The sequence below is a fragment of the Hylaeus anthracinus genome, unplaced genomic scaffold (genome assembly GCF_026225885.1).
Source record: "Hylaeus anthracinus isolate JK02 unplaced genomic scaffold, UHH_iyHylAnth1.0_haploid 3, whole genome shotgun sequence".
NCBI classification, from domain to species: Eukaryota; Metazoa; Arthropoda; class Insecta; order Hymenoptera; family Colletidae; genus Hylaeus; species Hylaeus anthracinus.
The window spans coordinates 8,136,008-8,158,315 of NW_026535284.1; the positions used below are offsets into that span (position 1 = coordinate 8,136,008).

At 35.0% G+C, this 22,308-nt stretch overlaps 4 protein-coding genes and 1 long non-coding RNA gene across 7 annotated transcripts in view; 3 read left to right on the forward strand and 2 right to left on the reverse strand.

The window, feature by feature from the left end:
* LOC128893876 (ankycorbin) overlaps nt 1–2,773 on the forward strand; it is a 15,197-nt gene extending 12,424 nt beyond the window's left edge. The window contains exons 12-16 of the mRNA XM_054155174.1: nt 202–537; nt 620–696; nt 1,021–1,175; nt 1,446–1,516; nt 1,882–2,773. Coding sequence (XP_054011149.1) covers nt 202–537; nt 620–696; nt 1,021–1,175; nt 1,446–1,516; nt 1,882–2,046 — 804 coding nt within the window. The 3' untranslated portion in view covers nt 2,047–2,773. The remainder of the gene's footprint in view (nt 1–201; nt 538–619; nt 697–1,020; nt 1,176–1,445; nt 1,517–1,881) is intronic.
* Nucleotides 96–14,499, reverse strand: LOC128893933 (uncharacterized). The gene is made up of 5 exons (XR_008461421.1): nt 14,361–14,499; nt 13,146–14,285; nt 12,937–13,035; nt 10,781–10,904; nt 96–444 (listed from the first exon to the last, which is right to left on the reverse strand). It is a non-coding gene; the product is annotated as an uncharacterized LOC128893933 (long non-coding RNA).
* LOC128893908 (cyclin-dependent kinase-like 4) lies at nt 3,279–13,241 on the forward strand. Of its 3 annotated transcripts, none has more exons than XM_054155236.1 (6): nt 3,279–3,633; nt 9,319–9,508; nt 11,685–12,032; nt 12,245–12,511; nt 12,689–12,847; nt 12,909–13,241. In XM_054155236.1, the coding sequence occupies exons 1-6, from the start codon at nt 3,566–3,568 to the stop codon at nt 13,053–13,055; spliced, it is 1,179 nt and encodes a 392-aa protein (XP_054011211.1). In that variant the 5' UTR covers nt 3,279–3,565; the 3' UTR covers nt 13,056–13,241. The 3 variants fall into 3 exon arrangements, with proteins under 3 accessions (XP_054011211.1, XP_054011213.1, XP_054011212.1); XM_054155238.1 differs by lacking the exon at nt 3,279–3,633 and adding an exon at nt 5,357–5,423 and having other exon boundaries at nt 12,909–13,240; XM_054155237.1 differs by lacking the exon at nt 3,279–3,633 and adding an exon at nt 7,980–8,198 and having other exon boundaries at nt 12,909–13,240.
* Nucleotides 14,500–14,763: 264 nt separating the features above from the next.
* Nucleotides 14,764–17,044, forward strand: LOC128893891 (DNA polymerase epsilon subunit 2). The gene is made up of 4 exons (XM_054155214.1): nt 14,764–14,905; nt 14,985–15,528; nt 15,624–16,307; nt 16,386–17,044. Exons 1-4 carry the CDS (start codon nt 14,838–14,840, stop codon nt 16,659–16,661), a joined length of 1,572 nt encoding a protein of 523 aa, XP_054011189.1. The 5' UTR covers nt 14,764–14,837; the 3' UTR covers nt 16,662–17,044.
* LOC128893894 (egl nine homolog 1) overlaps nt 16,762–22,308 on the reverse strand; it is a 17,875-nt gene continuing 12,328 nt past the window's right edge. The window contains exons 3-5 of the mRNA XM_054155216.1: nt 20,997–21,116; nt 19,118–19,328; nt 16,762–18,159 (exon numbers count right to left, since the gene is read on the reverse strand). Of these exons, the coding sequence (XP_054011191.1) occupies nt 18,128–18,159; nt 19,118–19,328; nt 20,997–21,116 (363 nt within the window). The 3' untranslated portion in view covers nt 16,762–18,127. The remainder of the gene's footprint in view (nt 18,160–19,117; nt 19,329–20,996; nt 21,117–22,308) is intronic.

Consider the following 22,308-nt stretch of genomic DNA (forward strand, 5'->3'; position numbering starts at 1 on the left):
AAAGAAGGTTCCCGTAGAGCATCCATTACTGACTCGTTGCCTCAAGTAAGGACTTTTGAATATAATTATTTTTGGCGTGAGATGTAGCAACAGGAAGTAGACACATGGTTTCTAGAATAAAGAAGGTTGCCGTTCTATAATAATGTTTACATATTAATGCAATTCCAAGATCTTCCCAAGATGTTCCTTCTCTTCCATCAGGTACAGCCCACTCGTACTCGTTTGACGCGAATCCAAAGTCCTCAGGAGAGCAGGACTAACCGATTGCTAGGGAAACAGCGCCGTGACAGTGGCGGTAGGGACAGCGGTATCGAGCCCAGCCCAAGAGTGTCGAGGATACCAAGACGAAGGATCATGAAGTGTTGCCCCAACACCGAGAAACAGCAATCTCTGAATATGGACACCATCACCAGGGACGTGCAGATCAGTTTACGACGATACCACCTGGAAAGGAAGATATTTTTTCAGTTGATGGAACTGAAGAGATTACAAATACGTCATGGCAGGGCGAACGAGCAAGTTCTAGTCAAGAGACAGGTAACGATAGAAGTCTATTTGATCGTATAATATTATGTTTGCATTCTCCTATCTTTTAAACATCGGGACACGTGTTTTGTAGGTGGACGCTTTCCATAAAGCGGGAATGGCTGGACCAACCCTGGGCGTGGCGAAGTACGATCAACCCTTGACATTCAGGTTATTATTTTTGAAATTTATAACCTGAAAGGGGTGCGTTTTAGAGAAGAAAGAATTACATTTTTACGAAGACACGAGTGAGTTAGGTATGGAGAAATATTGGGCTTACAGACGAGTCGATTTTGTAGAAGAACTTGTTTAAACATCCATGTTTAAATAAAACCAACTAGATTACTCCGCATCAAACTCTGACCCTTAACCCTGTATCTCTCTAACAACTTGACAATTCCGACGCTAACGGAGCTGAATTTCTGAGCTACCCTTAAAAATGTGGTGACGATTGCCGGTACATAAAATAATACAACTAACACTTTGTTTTATCAGACACTTCGAGGCCTTTCTGTACGATCAGCTCAGAAAACTCCAAAGAAGACCAGCCACTCCAGACTTTTGCACCGAGGCGAAGCAGTGTACCCAGAAAACTCATCGCTGTCATCACGCAACAAGTGCTTACACGTCGTTTCCTGCGTACACATATCGTACGTTGCTATAGTACATTCCAAAAAAAAAAAGAAACATGAACATCAGAATTCCATTTCAGACATTTGTTTGTGTACGTAAATTTAGTAAATTCGATGAATCGTTGAAAACATTCGAGCCCTATTTTTTGGGCGATGAGAGAAATATATTTCGATGTCTTCAAAACTGTTTTGCTTATAGAGAAATGGAGTACTGAATGCAAGAAATCAATTCGGATGATTTTCAGAACGAGTCAGTTTCGCTATTGTGATTGTAGATTATAATTGCAGTAGGTGGGAGCGTCCAAGAACAAGGGGATCTTCTTCCGAAGATTGAGAGTCGTGGAAAAGGACAAATGACGGTAACGTATAATATAATAACTCCATTCGATTTTACGACCACTAAATTAATTAATTATTAAGAGAGTTGGAACATCAAACATGAAAAAAGATCACTTGTCTTTAAAATTAAAGTTTAAGTGATTCTGAACAGTTCTGTGCAAACGGAATTGAATTTAGAGCGCTGAAAGTGGTAAACAAACTTCCAATCGCTTAAATTTTAATTAAAAAGAAAACGTGATCTTTTTTTATTTTTTGATGTTTCAGACCCCTTAAGAAGCATTAGTGAGTGTACATATAACATTTCTCTTTTCACTTCTATCGATAAAACATGCTGGGGTTATCAACTATTCAATAAAATGATCAAAGTCTGCATTGTTTGTCAAAGGTGGAAGTAACTCATGGGGAGGAGAAGCAGATAATAGCTCTTCCTGCTGAAAGACTGGATCGTACCAAAAAATATTACGTCACGTTCACTGTCAAAGGGGAAGCACACGAAACGGAAAAGCCTAAATCGTCGACCGGTGTTCAAAGAAATGCCAAAAGCGTTTAAGTAGTCTACGATATTGGCTGCATTCTTCGACTCGCTTGATAAAATACCAAGAACGTCTCTATCCTTTTCTACATCGTTTTCTATTCTTTCTCCGCGACGTAATAATTATACATTAACAGCAGCAGCTGAGTTACGTCGATTTTTCTACGGAATTTAATGTAAATTAGTTTCACGATATCTTACGTTTCTTGTAAACCGATGTGTTTACCAAAAAGAAAAAAAAAAATTACCATTTGAAAACTGCCAGAGAAAAGTTTGTGTATAAATTGAATGTATTCTCTAAAATGTATTCTCTATAAATATAACCGCCCCTTGTAATCTATCGTTGCGAATAATGAGTTACGTCGAAGCGTTTTATACATGAAATCTCATTGACAATTTGTCAGAATTAGAATCGTGTATTATTGCGCCGGAGAAAAATTGAGCAATAACATTAGAAAAATGAACAATTTTGTATAATAGTTTGATTTACTTGGATCGACGTTTGTTTCTAAGTCCTGCGATTTTTCTTGTAAACTGTGCGCTGCCTTTTTCTGAGAAATTTAGAATTACTACTTTATCGTACTTGTACAATAAAAAAAAAAAAAAAAGAAAAACATTTCGGTCTTGCAAAAGCAGGGACCATATGGCAATTAACGCATACATTTACTGTATATTTGTGTAAAGAGAACCGCTACACGTGACGTGTATGTAATTCTGTGTAAAATAAACAATTAATAAATAAATATCGTTGGTCAGTCTGTACCTATAGGCATTATAGGTTACTTAAACAGCGTATAATTTATTATATTTATTGAGATGCTTGCAAACATAAATTTGCATGAACTCGTCATTTCTTAATTTCTAAATAATAAATTTAGTTTGTAACGTAGACATTTCTTTGTTACATAGATTTCTAAATAACAAATTTAACATATAATCATTGTTAAACAAAATCAGTATCGACATTCATCCAGCCAATGTACTGCACGCTTCTTAAATAACCTATAATTTCACGAACAGGATCCAGCACAGGGTTGAAAATATTTCACCCGACGGTACTTATGCAAAACCTAAAAAACGAAATTTTTAAATAAAAGAGAACGAAACACGATCGCAAATTAAAGTTAAGCCCCGGTTAAAATTCTTAAAAATGGTTCCCCATTGCGTGCAGTTGAATTTCTTAAGAAAGGTTAGGCAACATGGCCGATTATCCGAGATCTCCAACCCCCTGATTCATGTGTCACTAAACTGTTGCATTGTGATCGAATTGGTAAACGTAGTTATTCCCAACTTGACGGGCAACTTCTGCTGGAATTATCGATCAGGCCTCTGACGTAGCTAAACAAACGGTCGAGAGCGCGTAATCGTTTCGATTCACTGGCGAAAGCGTGCCCCTGTTAGTAATAAGAGTGCCACAGTGTGGTCTGCCAATAATGCTGTCACGTCAGACGCGATCAACGAGAGTCAGAGTGAAGTTCGCGACGATGCATCTTGAACAATCCATCGAGGAAACGAGATTCCTGTGAGAAGCCTTCGCATGGACAAATGGCTCCAAGATAGAAAGCTCTGGCTTTTCGGTAGCACGCTACCCTTGCTACCACGCAGGTGAACATTGACACTGTTCTCGGGTATCGCGGCCACCAATCAAACACTCGTGTTCCTTTTCCTCATTAAACTAATCGCCAACCAGACGCGTTAAGAATTATCAACGTTGATTAATTTTTGTCGCCTCTTCGAGTGACTGGAAAACTGGTAACCTAAGCTGTATGTACTCAATCGTCAGCCTTCGAAACTTTCAGTTTTACATTTTACGTGTTGAACCACGAAGAATTATTTCAATTTTGAAATTGCTGATTGGTTGGCATTAAGAGAAGATTTATTAACACTGGCTTTCATTTTTAATTCTTGTTTTCGAGTGACTCAAAGACTGGTATCTCGAGCAATATTTTGCTTAATTATCAGCTTCCAGAATTTTATTTTTCACGATCCATGTATCGAACTACAAAGAATATCTATTTTAACTATGAAATTTATGTTAATAAAACTGCATACTTCTATGTTGTTAAACTGAATTTGTGATGTTTTGAGGCAATGTTATCTCCTGTTTTGGTTTATGATTTATACTGTTATGCTTCCCTAATTTTACTCAAGCTTAGTTCAACGGAAATAGCGTGAAAAATATGAAATTTGTTAATAGCGAGGTAACAATGTAACCGAATCCTGTAGCTCTATTCTCTCCGGAATATGCGACTTTGACATTGGGTTAAGTCGATCGATCTTCGTTGCATAGTTTTAACACGCGAGGGATGATGTATGCATTAAACGTCACAGATTGCCATTAAACGCGATTGAAGTGTCAACAGGAAGGTAGACACTTAGCATACTACTTAAATAAAAATAAGTAATAAATTATTTTGAATGCGATAATACAATTCCCTTTGAAATTATCATTTTCAAAATTCAAGCATGTGTAGGCAAATTTCAGAAGAAAAATTTAGAAAAGAAAGAATGGGTGCAAACGCGATTTAAACAATTAGGGCAACTTAGTACCTTTCCGAATGGAAATTGGGAAATTTGATAGAGAAATATATTCTATCGTGATATTCCACTTTTTCTTGAGCATGACTGTGTTTTTTTTTTTTCACACGAATCGATTTCTCTCGGTAAGCTGCGTGTAAATGTAAGAGTGATCGAACAATGAATTATTTACGAGATACATGTATTCCCCTTTTGTGACGAAAATTTGTTTCGACGCAAAAAGCGTTCAAATGTTTCGGTATTGCACATCAAACGGTTATTTTTAATTTTGCTTCACATTGATAGTCAAATTGTCTCTTCTTTTCTCGAATCTTTAAAAAAATATAGAATACTAAATGGAGAGAACCATGTAAATTGAATGTTGAGGATATGATATATACATATAATCGATTCATAACCGAGTATATTAACGAAAAAATAAAAATTACAACTCTGATTTAGAGAAAAAGTTCTATAAAAGGACTAAATGCTCGCAATGACTACAACCAACAATTGTTCGATAGAAGAAAGTGTGTCACACTCTTTATCCAACAGGCCCCTTCCGTACGCGCAATCAATAAACACGATTCATTAGCGTTATCTATCTCAACCTACGTCGAGATGTGGAATTCGAAGAAGCTTTAAACTTAGCAGAAAGTTTCATAACTTTGTCAACTTTCGTCGCGTAGGTTATACACCAAAAACGTTTTAACCTCGTTCATGGTCGTCATTTAAACATAGGCATAGCTTAATATCGATTGTCAATAATCAAGTGTACATTGCAAAATACCATTTCAGCACACTTAGTAATGCTCGGCATGTTCCACGACAAAGGTGTTTCAACAACAGGGTACGATGAATGCCATCATAGGATTCCTGTACGTACAAATTGTCTAAAAAAGGACATCTGTTCGGGTATGCCAGCATTAAAATATTGTTCGGGCAGCACAATTTCATTCTCTGCGCGAGCGTATGCTACACTTCTAATCCGACTGTCGTTTACTAGACAGTAATAAGTATATTGTACATGTTTTTATTTATTTTCTTTCGATTCGCTTATTTTGATTTTATTTTGATTTTATTTTGATTTTATTTTATGAATATTTTCGTACGACTGGAAATAAATCGTAGAATGGTCGAAAGGCGGGCGAATGAAATGCATAGAACGACACTAGGAATCGGTAGAATTATTCTGGACTTTTAATAAGTCTGCAGTAGCACGGCGAAAGGTCAAAACAATTGTGGAGGTTTTCTGGAAACTAATTTCAGGGTACTGGGAGGGCTCTGTATATCAATTCTATTACTTTTCACTCGAGTATGACACGCGAGAATTCTTCAGAGCCAATAACGACAGCGGCATTTCTCTTATTATTTTTCAAGTAGTCCACGTGATATGCTGGCTACGATATCACTGTATCTGTCGTGAAATTACTAAGAGCTACAAGTAATTTTTCGATATTATGTCTGGTTTAGGTGAAAGGGATCGCTCAATTTTTTTTAGGTTTCATGTAATCTTTCACAAATTCCGATCACGCTATTAAAATGCATTATACTATGGTACAATATTTATAGCGATGCACATATCGGTACCATAAGAAAGTATTAGGTTGTTCCAAAAGTTTCTTTCCCTTTATTATTATAAGTAATACATGCACAATAGTTTATGTTTTATGTTACATTACCGAATTGTGCACGATTCATTTTACTCCGTTACTGTTACAACATGAATATACATGAAATCAGATTGTCTATTTATATAAACACGACCGCACAAAATAATTGAGCGTAACTCGCGAAAGAAACTTTCGGGACAACCTGATACTAACATACGAACTTACAGTCAATAGTGCGCACTATAAAATAATATATTTAAATATATACATATATACATACGGCAAACATAAATGTAATTAAATAAAACTATCATCAAGAAGTGATGTGACTTTGTAATCCATGGAAAAAAAAATTAATGTTTTCATTTAAACAATCTATAACTGATAGTGTGAACTGCGAAGTCTTATATTTAAATACACGCGGTGAACATTGGTGTGATTTAATAAAAAAAAATAACCAGGAAGTGATGTTACTTAAATACGTATGAAACAAATTCATGCTTTCATTTAAACAGTTTATAATTAATAGTACGCGCTACGAAGTATTATGTTTAAACATACATAGTAAACGGAGATGTTTTCAGAAAACAATCACCATGTGTTATTATTTTTAAGAGAGTTTCTTCAAACTGGAATACCAACGGTTTTGCAATGTTTTTGATGAACTGATTGGGCAGTGTTTGTGACGGTTCCATTTCATTGTTGAACGTACAGAATTTGTTATTTTTTTATGAAGTATGAAAAGCAGACCGGGTCAATATGTGGAAGCTATCAGGTGTCGCCACCGTGAGTAAAAAGATATCGCTGGCCACGTGGGCCATAGGTGACTCACGATACGATAATCCCTCTAAACATATTAACTGTGTATCAATTAGTCATATTACGAATTAATTGATGTCAACGTTTCCTTTATTAGTGAACATGCTGGTAATGTATAATGTGTTAAAGATGTAATTATACAAATAATAATTGTACAGAGTGTCCAACAGGTTCCCATGCAAATATGGCTAACACTATGAAAGAAAAAATATAACAAAAATGTTACATGCTTCTTCAAACATTTATTAATTGTCCATTTAAAATAGATGAATAAATACTATTGCAAACAATGCAATAACTTCATTTTTTCAAAAACCTATTGCACACATTTCCAAAAATTAATTTTGTATCGTTGTTAAAAATAGTTAATCAATTTTCATTTTAAATGCCCATATCTTCGTATTGCATTTATGGGGAAAAAAGATTCGTCGCTGACTGAAGTCCACAGCGATTCAATCTGATTCGAGAAATCAGCTACGGAAGCAATGCAATTTCAGAGCCGGTGAAAAGTTTTTAACCAACATCGTCGACCTTTCAATGGTAGCGATGCATTTTCTGCCGACTAAAATTTGAATTCGACTGCCAAATCCACAAAATTACCAACACTCGAAAACTCTCACGTTCGATGACCCCAAGAATCCCCACGAGCATGGTGAACTGTTTATATTTCGTTCGACATGGTCAACGATTTAAGGTTCGCAAATTATCGCCAGCGTGTGCCGCTCTGGTAAGACGATAACACAGTAAAACAATGATTTCCAAAATTCTTCATAAAAGTTGAAAACGTTGAAAAATAAAAATCCGTCTCATGTATTTCTTGAATTCTATTTGGTCAAAATTACCATAAGAAAGCAGTAATGTAATTACATTTCCCAGATTATATTTAGTATCACCTTTTGAAACCCCCTGTATGTTACGTAATGCAAATTAAAGCAGAAATACAACGCGGTGGTGTATAATTTTTAATGTGAACCACTGCACGTGGCACGTAACTTTTTAACGTTGGGTGGAGGACGTCGAATTTCTACCTGACCTGACCAGCATTAGGCGATCTAGGGGCGCCTGCGCCGGTTTCTGATTCAAATAAAGCGAAAGCCACAGGGGAGCTTGACCCTTGGTCATCGGCTAAGGTACAGACAGTTTGCTCCGCAACCTTAACAGTGATAACATGCTTTTTACGCAGCAGTTCACCTCCCTGCCATGCCTCGCCAAGTATAAAAAGTGGGTACGAACCCAAATTACGCTTCGATATTGCAGTACCGTTAGTACCATTAGTACCATTACTTCGAGTTAATTAAATATTTATAATACTCTTGTTTGGTTAAAATTGGTAAAAGTGCCTTAAAAAAAAAAAAAAAACACATAAAATGGTACTTAAATTTTGCCTTATTTATAACTTTCCGTAAGCAAGATTGGGCATCTACTGTTTCATAAATTTTCAACAGAGGATTTAGGATTTTGTTTTGCAACAAGAAAATGCGTCTATCAGCGTAGTCGTGGCGGACATATTAATATAAATGTGCATAAATCGATTACATAAATTATATAAATCGGATGTAATCCATACTATTTGTTTGATGATAAAAAACAAAAACAAAAAAAAAAAAACACGAAATCCTAAAAGCTTTATTTAACCAACGAGCAACCAGGTAAAATTATGTTTCTTTTCTCTGTTATTATACTGCATTTAATCGCAAATTCGAACAGTTTCAAAAGTTTCAGTCTTATTGCTGGTCAGATCTATGACGCAAGGAATGCGATCCATGTATTGCGATTGTCATTGCACTTCAATGGGAACGTACGCGCACTCGCGTGTCACTATTCAGGGAGATAACATCCGCGATGTGTTCATAACTGTGTCACATGAATTATGGGACTTTTGGTCACCTTCTACACATTAATTTATGCTTCGACATCTATAAGTATTTCCATGAAGACAAATATCGAATCAATTTAATGGAGACTACTGACTTGCGCCGTAACTACTTTCCATTTTTTTATATTGATAACATATAATTTTTAAATGTCGATAATGTCTCCAAACAGAGTTGGTCAAAATCGTCACTTAGATAAAATATTTTAAATAACGAATAAACGATGTTTATTTTTTATAATATATTTTGAAATCAAAATATATTATATAGTTTTGCACCAAGAGGTGCGTGTAATTATTAGTTATTATTACTATCAGAATTTGTATTTTGTAACTTAACTACCCATCGCTTCAGTTGTTTTCAGACTGCTTCCAAATTAATCGACCGTTCCAGTGAACAGTTTTCTACCAAATACAAACATAAACCAGAGTTAAAAAATGCCTAAAATCTTGACTCTTTGTGCACAGGTCGCGCGCGCCGAGCAAGGCGATGGAAAGGTACGAACGGCTGGCACGGCTTGGGGAGGGTAGCTATGGTGTCGTCTTCCAGTGCAGGGATCGGCAAACTGGAAAATTGGTAGCTGTGAAAAAGTTCCAACAGACAGAGGATGATCCCCTCATACGGAAGATCGCGCTGCGTGAAATACGCCTCCTTAAGGTCAGTGTTTGACCCCATCTATGAATTTAAATGTCAGGACTGTAATTAAATGTCAGGTAGTGTACGTATTAAAAATTCGGGACTTTCTTTTTATCTATCGAGAGCCTATTAATTCCGATGTTTAAATATCATTCTATTCGGAATAGAAACACGAGTACAACCGTTCCAAACGTAACAGTATCGTTCTTGAACTTTTCTCAGAATCGCGATCTTAACTCTGCAACATTCTCAACACATGCGAATGTAGATGTCGTCCTTTATCAGGGTGGGTCACTGCATAACATCCTCGAAATGTCAGGTTGCTCGTTAGAAATTCTACCGTTTAAGAGGTACTTAACATAGTCGCTACCACCGTTCAGTTGAAAAATAGTCCCCCCTCGAAGAAATCATGCACAAATAGGACTTACTCGGCAAACTTTACAGGGATTGTCTTCGGTCGATTCTCAATCGATCGTATTATGCATGAACGGCTAAGCAAATTTGGGTCAATTGACTCGATACTAAATATAGACATGAAATGTAATTTTACCTCTTTTTATTACTGCGTGGCATAGATATGGCACGGTAACGCTACGCTAAATATTTCTAGTTTACTCGTAGTTATTAACTTTGTTCCATAATATTAGTTCATTTCTACTTGTATATACAGGGTGTTCCAGCCTAAATGATACAGAGCTCTAACTCCAAAACTATCGGCCGAATGGAAAATTTCAAATATGGAAATTGCATGGTAAAATGGGGCTCGTGTTTCAGCGCGAAGGAATTTTTGTTAACTTTGTTATTTAACGTGATGGTCAAGTTTCGTTTTTCAAATGGAACTATATATATTTTTTGATACCATACGATAGTACGTTTCAAGACGAATTCATTAAGCTTTAATGTATTTACCCGATTTGTATTAGTTTTCAAGCTATAACGTTTCAAAGTTTGCTAATTTTCAAGGAAAAATCACGGGCGGTCCCATTGATGCAGTAAGCACCATGCGGTTCTTGAAATCCATACGGAGGGTCTCGCTTGGAATTCTAGGCCCAGAATATTGGGATTCTTCCCATTTTCCTCCGTATCGAGCCCCATTTTACCATGCAATTTCCATACTTGAAATTTTCCATTCGGCCAATAATTTTGGAGTTAAAGCTCTGTATCACTTAGGCTGGGTCACCCTGTACATAATAAATAGACTTTGAAAGTGATGTAGGTATAATAGCCAAAACGTCGTTAATTTAAGAGCTTAGAGTATAGACCAAATTCTTGCATAAGGTTTGAATAGCTTACCTGTTATCCATTCTCAAAGCGTTGTCAGAAAATCTAGCGAAGTATGTTGTCTTTAGTTCCTCCACTTCTCGACGTGACTCTAGCCCTCTGCGTACATACTTAGGGGTGAACGACCTTTCGTACCCTGAAAATACGAAACCTCGAGTAAGTTGTCTCAGAATTAAGACGGTCACGCCAGAGGACCACCGAGAGTCAAACAACGCGCGCCGCTTTTCGATGGACGTTTGAATTCGATTTCCAGCTAGTCGGAAACTGAAATCAATACGAAAAAAATTCATAATCTTCAGCAACAGTCTAGCTGCATAAATCCAACGTTGGCTACAAGAAGTGGCCAACGGTCAATACCGCGGCGGTCAATATCTTAGCGTGTTCTGCTCTTGCCGACCTAGCCTTATCGAAATAATCGGGGGGAGGGGAGGGGGGGGTGGTTCCCTTCTCAAACATATGCGCATTCAAACGAGGCTCCACTCTGCTCTGACATTTTGCCTCAAGGATATTTTCTTTCGTGCACAAAATAAATCCGGGCCGCGATGTTAATGATTTCCTTTAGCCGCGACTCTTGACCGCAACACGTGTTCGCGATAAGAAGAAACTGTATCCGAGTTTCTTTTCCTTTTAGTTTTCCGGCTCACGGAATTTTTAAATTTCTTCGAAACTACACGTTCGTCGAACCACTCTGCTTGGTCCGCCGCTTGTCCTAAAATTATGCACAAATATTTGTTAATAAATGAATACGCTACCCTTGAATCGAAAAACTCCTATACAATTAATCATTATATTTCTTGCATTTGTTGCGTGTTTTATATATAAGTAAGCTACATAAATAATAAATTAATCATACGTAACGAATTGCGAAAACTTTAGGCCACGCCACTGTGTAATCCTGAGGGTGTATATTTTGCAGAACCTCAAACACCCGAATCTTGTTAATCTTTTGGAAGTCTTCAGACGGAAACGGAAGTTACATTTAGTCTTCGAATACTGCGAGTACACTTTGTTGAACGAGATGGAAAGATATCCAAACGGATGTCCAGAAATCACCACGAAGCAACTCACGTGGCAAATTCTACAAGGCGTAGCGTATTGTCATCGATTAGGTTGCGTGCATAGGGATGTGAAACCTGAGAACATCCTAATAACGGCCGATGGAGTGGTGAAATTGTGCGATTTTGGTTTCGCGCGAATGCTCAGCCCTGGTGAAAACTACACGGAATACGTCGCAACTAGGTGGTACAGGGCGCCCGAATTGCTGGTAATTATTACTAATTATTACTGATTAAACTAAAAACAATGTTAGGGCGTCTATTATCGAAGGAAGACCCTCTTTGCCTCGATAGGTAGTTTTGTCCTAAAGTATTTGTAATATTATTTTTGTTGACAAATGATGTTGCTTAATATATCAACTAAATTACAAGATTAATGTTAGTATTCATCAAAATAAAAAGTTTAATGTCTTTTCAACAGGTCGGCGATACCCAGTATGGGACACCGGTCGACGTATGGGCAATCGGCTGTGTCTTCGCAGAATTAATACGGGGGGAAGCACTCTGGCCAGGAAAATCAGACGTGGATCAACTGTACTTAATTCGAAGGAGTGTGGGCGACCTGTTGCCAAGGCATATGGCAATTTTCCAACAAAATGAATTTTTTGCTGGCATCACCTTACCAGCACCTCAAACTTTCACCCCCCTCGAAGACGCTTTACCAAATAGAGGCAATACTGCTCTACAGGTACACTTTTATTGTAAATAAATGTAATAAACAACCGTATTATTAATTAACTGAGATAGCAAAATCGAAAAACTCCTACACAATTAACAACAGTTTGATACAACGATATACACTTGTATAATAGACTCTTGTTAAAGGCTGGGAATATAATATTTTCTTTTATCTTTTAACCAATAGCTTGACTTCCTTAAAAAATGTCTGGACAAAGACCCAGATCAGAGATGGTCATGCGAGCAACTCCTTCAACATCAATATTTTGAGAACTTTCACTTCAAAATGCCTGAGGCCGAAATGGAAGAATTCGAAAAGCTTAAGAAATACCGAGATCGTTCAAGAGTAAGTTTCAATTGCACAAACACAAAAGTATTATTCTAATATTATTATTATGACATTCTAGAATAGTAACTACAGTCAAATGGTATTACCCCAACTTCCTAAGCCTGGTGCTTCAGTACATAGTCAAAGTGAAAATCGGCCGAAAAGCTCCTCCATGCATCATCAGCAGGACTTCGATCACCTGCCTACTATTAAAGGTTGTAATTAAGCTCCTCTGTGATTGTAATATACTTATTTATATACATACATATATATTTATTTAAACTTTATAAATATTCATTATAATTATTATTAATACCTTTTATTTATACTTGCACGTTTGTCTTTGAGCTCATAAAGAGATTTTGTTCTTTAGCATGATTTCCATGTATACATATCTATTGTATGTACATTGTATGTACGTCTTAAAATAAAATTTTGTACAAAACAATCATTTTGTACTGTCATATCCATAGAAAAATATAATAAATATATCCTTTAGCAGATATATTTTTAAAGGTCTACGCTTTAAGAATAAACAAAAAAAAAATCTGTAAGTATTTTGAAAGTTCTAGACTACAATACTCCCTTAAGGTATGTGAGCTAAAAAGATGGTTTATTCTACTTTTCTTGACAATTTGGATATAGCTAGAAAGTAATACCTAATTGTCTTTGGAAAGCATTCTACTTATATTGCTTTCAGTGACAATTAATACATTATAATACCGCACACCATAAAGAAATACAGAAGGGATATTAATGACATAGTACAGCAATAAATAAACATACAGACAACTCTCAGTTTACAAATGTTCTTTTGTATCTCATTTGTATTATGCATTAAATACATATACATATATTATAATAAAATGTTAAATAAACTATTGGATACTTTGTATATAATTTTAATTTCTTGAAATGACTACTACTGACATGTGCATATTTCATATACTCTAAGATGTGAATACACATTACGAGCCAAAACATGTAACAAATAATGTTTTGGAACAGAACTTTATTTGTAAATCGAGAGTCACCTATATTTATTTTTACCATTACTCTGTTGTTGTCACTTGTTTAATCTTCACTTCATAAAAATGGAAACATTTGTAGTATTGAACTATTTATATTTACAAATAAACATCTTTTAGACATAGTAAAAATGAAAAACACTATTATGAAACTTTGCTACTCTGCCTTCATGTAACGTCGATACAAACGTACAACAGGATGCTCATGCCTTTGTTCTGGAGGTACGTACTTATGTTGTATAACGTACCAGCCAACATGAAGGCCTAGAAAAGCAGTCACAAACGTGCCCACAAAAACAGTACCATTCATATTTATATCCGTTTTTCATTCATGAACGTACTAAATGTGAAAATATCCACTCTCTTCTTTATGTCGAATAAGTTATAGGTTAATTGCGATAAAGCAATTTTTCTACATAGAAGATGACCTAAAAAACACAGTTTGTACAATTATTTGTATAAGAGAATATGTGTAACAATTCTAGGTTATAACTGGTTATAACTGTTGGATGTTGGATGTGAACATATTAGCTGATAGTTTCCACAGAATAATGCTAGTTAGATGCGGTTATTACATTGCTGTGTATGTATATAATTCGATATGGATGCACTGCAAAGTGATTGGACAATAATACCAGAGACTTTTCATAAAGTTGTACAGTTCATCATAATTTTTCCTGTTACCAATAGTTTATACCATTAAATTTACATCTACTTTTTATTAAACAACTGACTGTTACATATTTTCTTTGTTTTTTGCTACAGATAAAATGGCAGAGTTAGAAAACGCATCCAATATATTACCAAAAAAGGCGGGAAATCTTTCGATAACTGCAACCAGCTGCAATTGTCAATGAAGTGATCATAAATGCTAACACGTGCTTTAATTTTACGAATTATGTACCTTACAAAGTCAATCATCATCTGAAACTAACTTTTTTTACTGTAATATACGTTAAATACGTCATCATATTTTAATTATGGCTGATGAAAAATTAATAAAAACAGTACAAAGCACTTTTTCTTTGTACGGTCTTGTACTGTCAAGGTACATGAAGTGTTTATATTTACATAAAAAATGTGTTTTTCGATATTTTACAATGTAAAATTTTTTTTATTTCAATTAGGAAACTCAGTGTTTCACTTGCTAAAGAACTTCTAAATGTTGAAGAAGATGAACGAAAAAATTGGCTTACACAAATTGTTGAACAAGTTTTAGCACAAAATTTAAACGATCCACATGTTACAGTGGAACATCTTAAGTTAGCTATAGAAGAATGTGTGAGACCTGATACATTGAAAGCGACAGAAACCGTGTTGAACGTGATAGATGCTTTTGAAATACCAAAAATTAAATATGATTTATCTGAAAAAAAGTTTGTTTTATCAACTGTGATGCCAGATTTATATCCAGAAGCACAATACAAGACTTCATTATTTAAAGAACGGTTTGAATTACTTTGGTACAGAACTTTGAGACATGAATTATTTATTCCCCCAAAGCTTGGTGAAAGGAAAGATAATTGGATTGAATTAGTACCTATTGAATCCTTATTAAGCGAAAGTAAAATGGGGAGTGTTTATGTAATGGGTCTTTTAACACAATTAACAGAGGGTCAATATTATTTGGAAGACACAGGAGGAACCATTAAAGTTGATTTACGAAAAGCAATATCCTTTACATCCTTGAAAATATGAATTTTATATGTTATTTTTATTTAACCAATACTTATTTATGAATGTTATTCTCCTTAACAGTTCTATACAATTTTCAGGATGGGTTAATTATGGAAGCTTCTATAGTAATAGCTAGTGGAGATTATAGGGATGGTACTTTGCATGTGGAAGACATAGGTTTTCCTCCAGCAGAATCGTCTACAAATTCGTGTGCAGATTTCGGTGATGCCAATGTATTTGGTGGATCACATAATCGCTCTTTGAAGCTATCAGAAAAACTGAAAAATTACGAACAATCTAACAAAGATGGAATGATTGTCTTTGTATCTGAAATGTGGTTAGATGATGCAATTGTTTTACACAAATTTAGAACAATGTTAGAAGGATATTCTGAATATCCACCTATTGCTTTTGTATTGTGTGGACACTTCTTAAGCTTTCCAGCAAATATAACAAGCATACAAAAATTAAAAGATGGGTTTAAGGAGCTGGCTGATTTAATATTGCAGTACCCAGCTATAAAAGAATCTTCTAAATTTATTTTTGTACCCGCATTAGAGGACGTGGGAGCACCAAAAATTTTGCCACGGTCGCCGCTTCCGAAGAATCTTACAGAATATTTTAGGAAAAATATACCTGGCGCGATATTTGCTACTAATCCATGCAGAATCCAATACTGTACAAAAGAGATTGTAGTGCTAAGAGAGGATATTTTAACTAAAATGTGTAGAAATACACTTCACTTCCCACAGGAAGGAAACATTTATGATCATGTAAGCTTATTGGATTGATAATTGCATACTCTTATTGTTAGAAAGTTGTAATATTTACATTTGTTATGATTTTTTTAGTATGCCAAATCAATTATTTGCCAATCTCATTTGACCCCTTTAAGTCTTTCCATAATTCCAGTATACTGGAAATATAATCACGCTTTACATCTACATCCAACACCGGATGTGATTGTAGTCGCAGATAAATTTGAAGCGTACGCGACTGAATACTCGAATTGCCACGTCATCAACCCTGGATTATTTCCAAAGAACGATCATTCATTTAAAGTATATGTGCCTTCACTAGATATAATCGAGCATTGTGCTATCCCTAAAGATATGGATGGCGTATAATTTAAAAAGTTATGTAAATGAAAAACAAAAAAAATGTAAATTAAAGAAGAATTTGATATTATAATTTATGATACCTTCCACTCTTCTATGAACAATTACATACCGATTTTGTACAATATTTATTTTCACATCACAATTTTCATCAGTTTTACAATACTTCGAAAATGCGTCTTCAGTTCATAACTTAGTTCACAACATTCTTCACTACTAAATATAAGAGCACATTAAATTAAATTCAACCATTGAAAATAACTTAATCTCTCGTTGAGGATACTGTGTGATTGGTTGGCCCTCTGTGTCCAATAATACAATAAAAGAGAATTGAAGAATAACTTATTAACATATACTCTTACAATCGAATAAGTTTAATAGTATCAACATAATACACCTCAAAAAAATTCAACACTCTTACTTTTCTTTCGGATTGACTAACAAATTTGTATATTAGACTCTCTATGTAGGACACAGGAAGTACGCGTTAATTTTATTTTGTTTTCCTTATCGATTTATATAAATAGATACATACAATAGTAAACACAGTGTTTCTACATCTTCGTAATGTACATAACAATATTACAGGTACAGACTGGGCCCCGGCATATCTCAATTCACTGCACTGGAAGCATAAGTCAATTACTGGCCATTCAATCAAATATCCGTGTAAGGATTATAATTTGTAGAATAACGTGTAACATATGAGATGCAGTAATAAATCGTGAGGGTTTCGCAAACATCGCATTTTATATTAATAACGAGCTGAATTGCTATTAACAACACCAGCTATACAGAAGTTAAAGGGAACAAATGTATTGGAAATGTAATAATTATGACATAGTTTCAAAACGTTTTACAAATAGAAACATTATTTTATTATTCAAATCGTTCTCTTTCTCTCCCCCTCATGCGCTCATTTACTAGTCATTCTCTCTTTCGTCCTACGATGCTCATGCACACCGTTTTTCTGTACACTATGTATCTCAGCAATTGTACGAATTACGAACTGCTATAAGAATTCTTCGTGCTCCAATTATTGGAAGCTAAGTATTGTGTCAACAACGAACAAATTTTCAATCGAGTGGCAAGCGAATGCTAAAATTGTATTTTTCAAACATTCGGTTAGAGTATGAGCGTAAAATGTTAGGAAAAACGCAGATTAATAATTATATGTATAATTGCGAACTGTAAGAGCTACCGCGCACTTACCCATTCGAATATATTACAGTGCCGCATGTAAAAAAAAAAGAAGGAAAGAATGCGCTTATATCTATTGCACATTCTTAAACTTTTTTTTTTATAACTCTGTTTTCGGTATCTCCTGTAATCGACTATATCTTAATACGTAATAATACATAATATTTTATGTACCAGTGCTTTCTTCATGTAGCTATGTACAGGTGTATAAGTTCAGCTAATAGAGTTACAATTTCAGTCGATGGACGGTGTGACAGTCCCTCACACTCCATGTCTCACGAGCTGTCCTTCTTCACGTGTAATTCCCCTAAAAAATCAAATCAATGAATCAAACGAATAACATTTTACACAATAAAATTGTTATTATTCAACTCTTCGAAAAAGTTTCGATCCTACTCTATAACGCGACATCTGCAGGTTTATATTTGAACCGTAGGTGGCCATTTCGAGTACTTCCTGTGAAGATAAGCTATTTTTGTACTGCGCATTACTGGAGTAAAAAAAATAGCTATAACTCCAAAACAAGGTCAAATAGGACATATGTTAATATGATATTTTTTCATTGCTTTTGTATTGTCAATTCACTAGTGAAGTGGCTATACTATGCTAGGATACACCTTGTATACTACAATTGACATGATAGCTAACAGTATAAGGCAGGGTCTACTAAAATGTATTATTGATAAATCCACTAGCACTCTCGAGTTAAAACGCTCCCTAATTTACTTTTCCCTTTTAAGTGCAACGTAAATAATCATGTATTTGGCATCGCAAAAACTGCAGACATATGCCATCTGTTTGCCAGAGAAGCAAGCTGACGTGACATATGTATAAGGTAGGAATTATGCGTGACGCCATTCCCTGTATCCGAAAAATAACCTTGAGCAGCCAATTGATTTTGTTCGCTGCGCAATGTCTCACTCGAAACTGTTAAGCTTTTATCTAAAACATTTTGCGATATCGCTAATAATTTCGATGACATATGCGTAAGCGAATAAAAATGCGACATCTTGTTCAACTGAATATCCAATAAAATTATTAGTTTTGAATGCTTGACATTCCTTTCATCCCTAACATTTACTGGGCTCTTCAGAATGGTCTAGAAATGCGATTCTAATTAATTATAGCAACAAGAACCGAAAAATGATTAGAGTTCTATATAATTGGTTTTCTGCAAACTAAAATTGAAACAAAATTTCGATATTCTTTCGTGACAATTTTACGTTTAATTCTGTTTGTGCCTTGATTATAACTAATATACCCACTTTCTCTTTGATATCTTCGGCAAGCTTGATTCCTTTCTTCGGCATCGAAGTACCATAGAGTGATCGCGTATCTGGTTTCGTATGCTGGCTGTACCTCGTGCGGATTTCTCCTGTCGGACCAGAAGAACAGTATTCTATCGAAAAGAGGTTCGATATCCGCTACTTGGTCACGCCAGCCTTCTGGAAATATCCTCAATAGGCCGCCATTTTTCTACAATTACAAACAAAACGCATTATTGGCATATAAATGTTCAGAAACTATCCCGAAATAATAATGCGGAGAAATAATAATACGTATCTGAAATAATAATGCATTTGATGCATAATTTCTTCCATAAAAAGTACTATCTTCCTTTTTTTCACCTTCTGAACACACACATACATACACGTACACACGCACACATTTAAACTGGAGGAGGACATGAGAGTTAGCGTAGTTAGAAAAGAATGTAGACGTAGAGGAATTAATATGCACTAGGTACACTATGACGTTAATGTTATGTTTGTTATATCATGGATTATGAAACATTTGTACTGCAAAGTCTATAAATCTTAAATTATACATAATAGACCGTAATAAATTTTATAAACTTTATTTGATGTTTTATCTCTTGATCTATCGCTAACGTAAATTATACTATATTCCAGTTTTTATTTAACAAATGTTTATTTGGATAGGGATTCCCTTCATCTCTGCTCACAAGTTCATTATGTCATCGCAATTAGAGAATGCCTGGTAAAATAATTGTAACAGAGCTGCACGATCTTGTAAGATATTTCAACACCTGGCCAAATGATATTTATACTGGGAGGATACGTTTGTCGCGTAGACCAATGTAAACATTACTCAGCAGGATATTCCAATCCATACGCGAAGTAAAAGCGTACATGAATTGATTCACGTAGGCCATACACGTGGTTATGCTCTGTCCCTTGTCCTTCCATCAAACATTTTAAATCTTTCTTTCAGTCATTCTCAATACATTTGATAAATCTAAACAAATTTATAACTATCAACGTAAAGAATCCCTTAAAAAATGTATCAAAGATTTGGATTTGTCAAATCTGTCGAGAGTGACTTTAAGAAAGACTAGAAGACATTATATAAGCAAAATCAATTACAGTGGGTGTAGAATGTATTCGTGGACCGATCAATTTCCCAAAGAACTTTTGTGCGAGATTGTAGTTTCTTAACTCCTTTTTTTATAATCAATGATGTTTTACATATTCTCGGAAGTCTCTAAGATAGGTATAATCCAAACAACATTTACTAGTTAATATATTTTGCGAAATTAACAAAAGAAATGCGAAAAGTGGGTAAAAGTATCGAAGCAATAAGTATTTGTACGATTCTTATGACGAACCATTTACAGTAGAGTTTCTAACGTAAACACATTAGTTTATTGCTCCGTGCGAATTAGGAAACATCAAATTTCCAAGAAAGTACTTTTAAACAGTTGTGCGAATACTTATTGCTTCAACATTTTTATCGATTAATTGTTTTTTTCTTGTTAATTTCGCATCTTACATAAATAGCTATTTTTTTTTTTTGTAATCTATCTATTTTAGACATTTCCGAGAATATGTAGAATGTCATTGTTTATAAAAAATAAGTTAATAAATTACAATTTTACACAGTTTTTTTTTTTTTGGAAATTGTTCGGTGTACGAATACTTTCTACACCCACTGTATCTTTCTGTACGTGTAGAATTATTAAATTATGAGTTTTAACCGACAAGTTGGCTCGCTTTTCTAATCGTTCGGTGAAATTGACTTTTTCTAATCGTTCGGTGGAAATATAATTGTGAAAGCATGAATTTTTCATACAGCGTCGAAAAAGTTATAATGACGAAACGAGAAAATTAAACGTATCTATACCTTGATATCCCAATCTCGATTAAGATAGTATATAGCTGTGATGCATCGTCCATCTCGATTAGGATTGTCCACGTGTTTCACGTAATGCGAACCGTGACCAGGATAGCAAGCCACCATTGCCTGAAAAATAATGTATCCTGTCATGTTGATCGACGGAATGGAATGCATTATTATGAATACGTTTTTAAGGTTGTTATCGATCAATTATCAAGATTTGATTATCCACATTTCGACGCAATTTATTAATCGTTAACGGATGAAATTGTAAAACTGTTAAATTAAAATTAACTTATACATGAATTTATAATATTATGAATGAATATCAGAAATGGATATGACTATCATTGAATTAATTTGTAAATTCTATTGAGACATTTATAGGTTTCTGAAAATAATTCTAACGAAAATAATCGAAGCGTAGAATAATAATAACTTGCGCAGCGATATAATATTGATTTACTATTTTGTAGTGTTCCATAATAACGGTTCAAATAATTTTGTTATTCAGGCAAAACAGCTTGTACGTGAGACATGAACGCTAGTCTTTAAAATGATCTATCACCAGAGCAGATTTGTTTCTTTTAATTAAGATCAAAATTGGCAAAGATAAGCGGTTTTAGAGACGCGACGAGACAGTCACGCGATATCGCAAATAATAATCTCCTATTATCAGAAGTTAAGTAAACGGTGATATTTATAATATCAATGTGTTTTGTAGACATTCCCCGTCAGAAATGCTTGAGGGAATGGATCGCTCTATATCTACTATCGAAGGTAATTGGAAAAACTGTGTCATTGGAATTATCTCAAGAATTAGATGACACACGGTATTTCCACTCCATTTCTAGAAGATTTATGTTCTTATAATTGTACCGATCTTCTGAAGAAATGTTAATGAGTTTAACACACCGTATCGTCAAGACCAGACGCGATAATTAGCAGAAAATATATTGCAAATGTATCAGTCGCGAAGGTATCGAGCTGAATTCCTATTATTAGATATGAATGTACGCACAACTCGGAGATAACATCGTTGGCAAGTCGTGAGTCGTGACTCACATCGTTTACCCGTTACAGCGAATAAGAGAGTCTTGTTTTGATTTAATGTTAGGTCGGCCGTTGTCTCGCGTGAGGTTGTGGTAACTGTTCGGATCATCGACTTCGCCGTAGATCGAATTTACAGTGGTCGCATGAATTGTAACAAAATTTCTTTGCCTTTAAAATCGATTGCCACTGACACTTTGAGTTTACACATTATCATGTGTGCTATGAAACACTTGAATCTAATGGAATCTAACGTTTGCAAATTTGT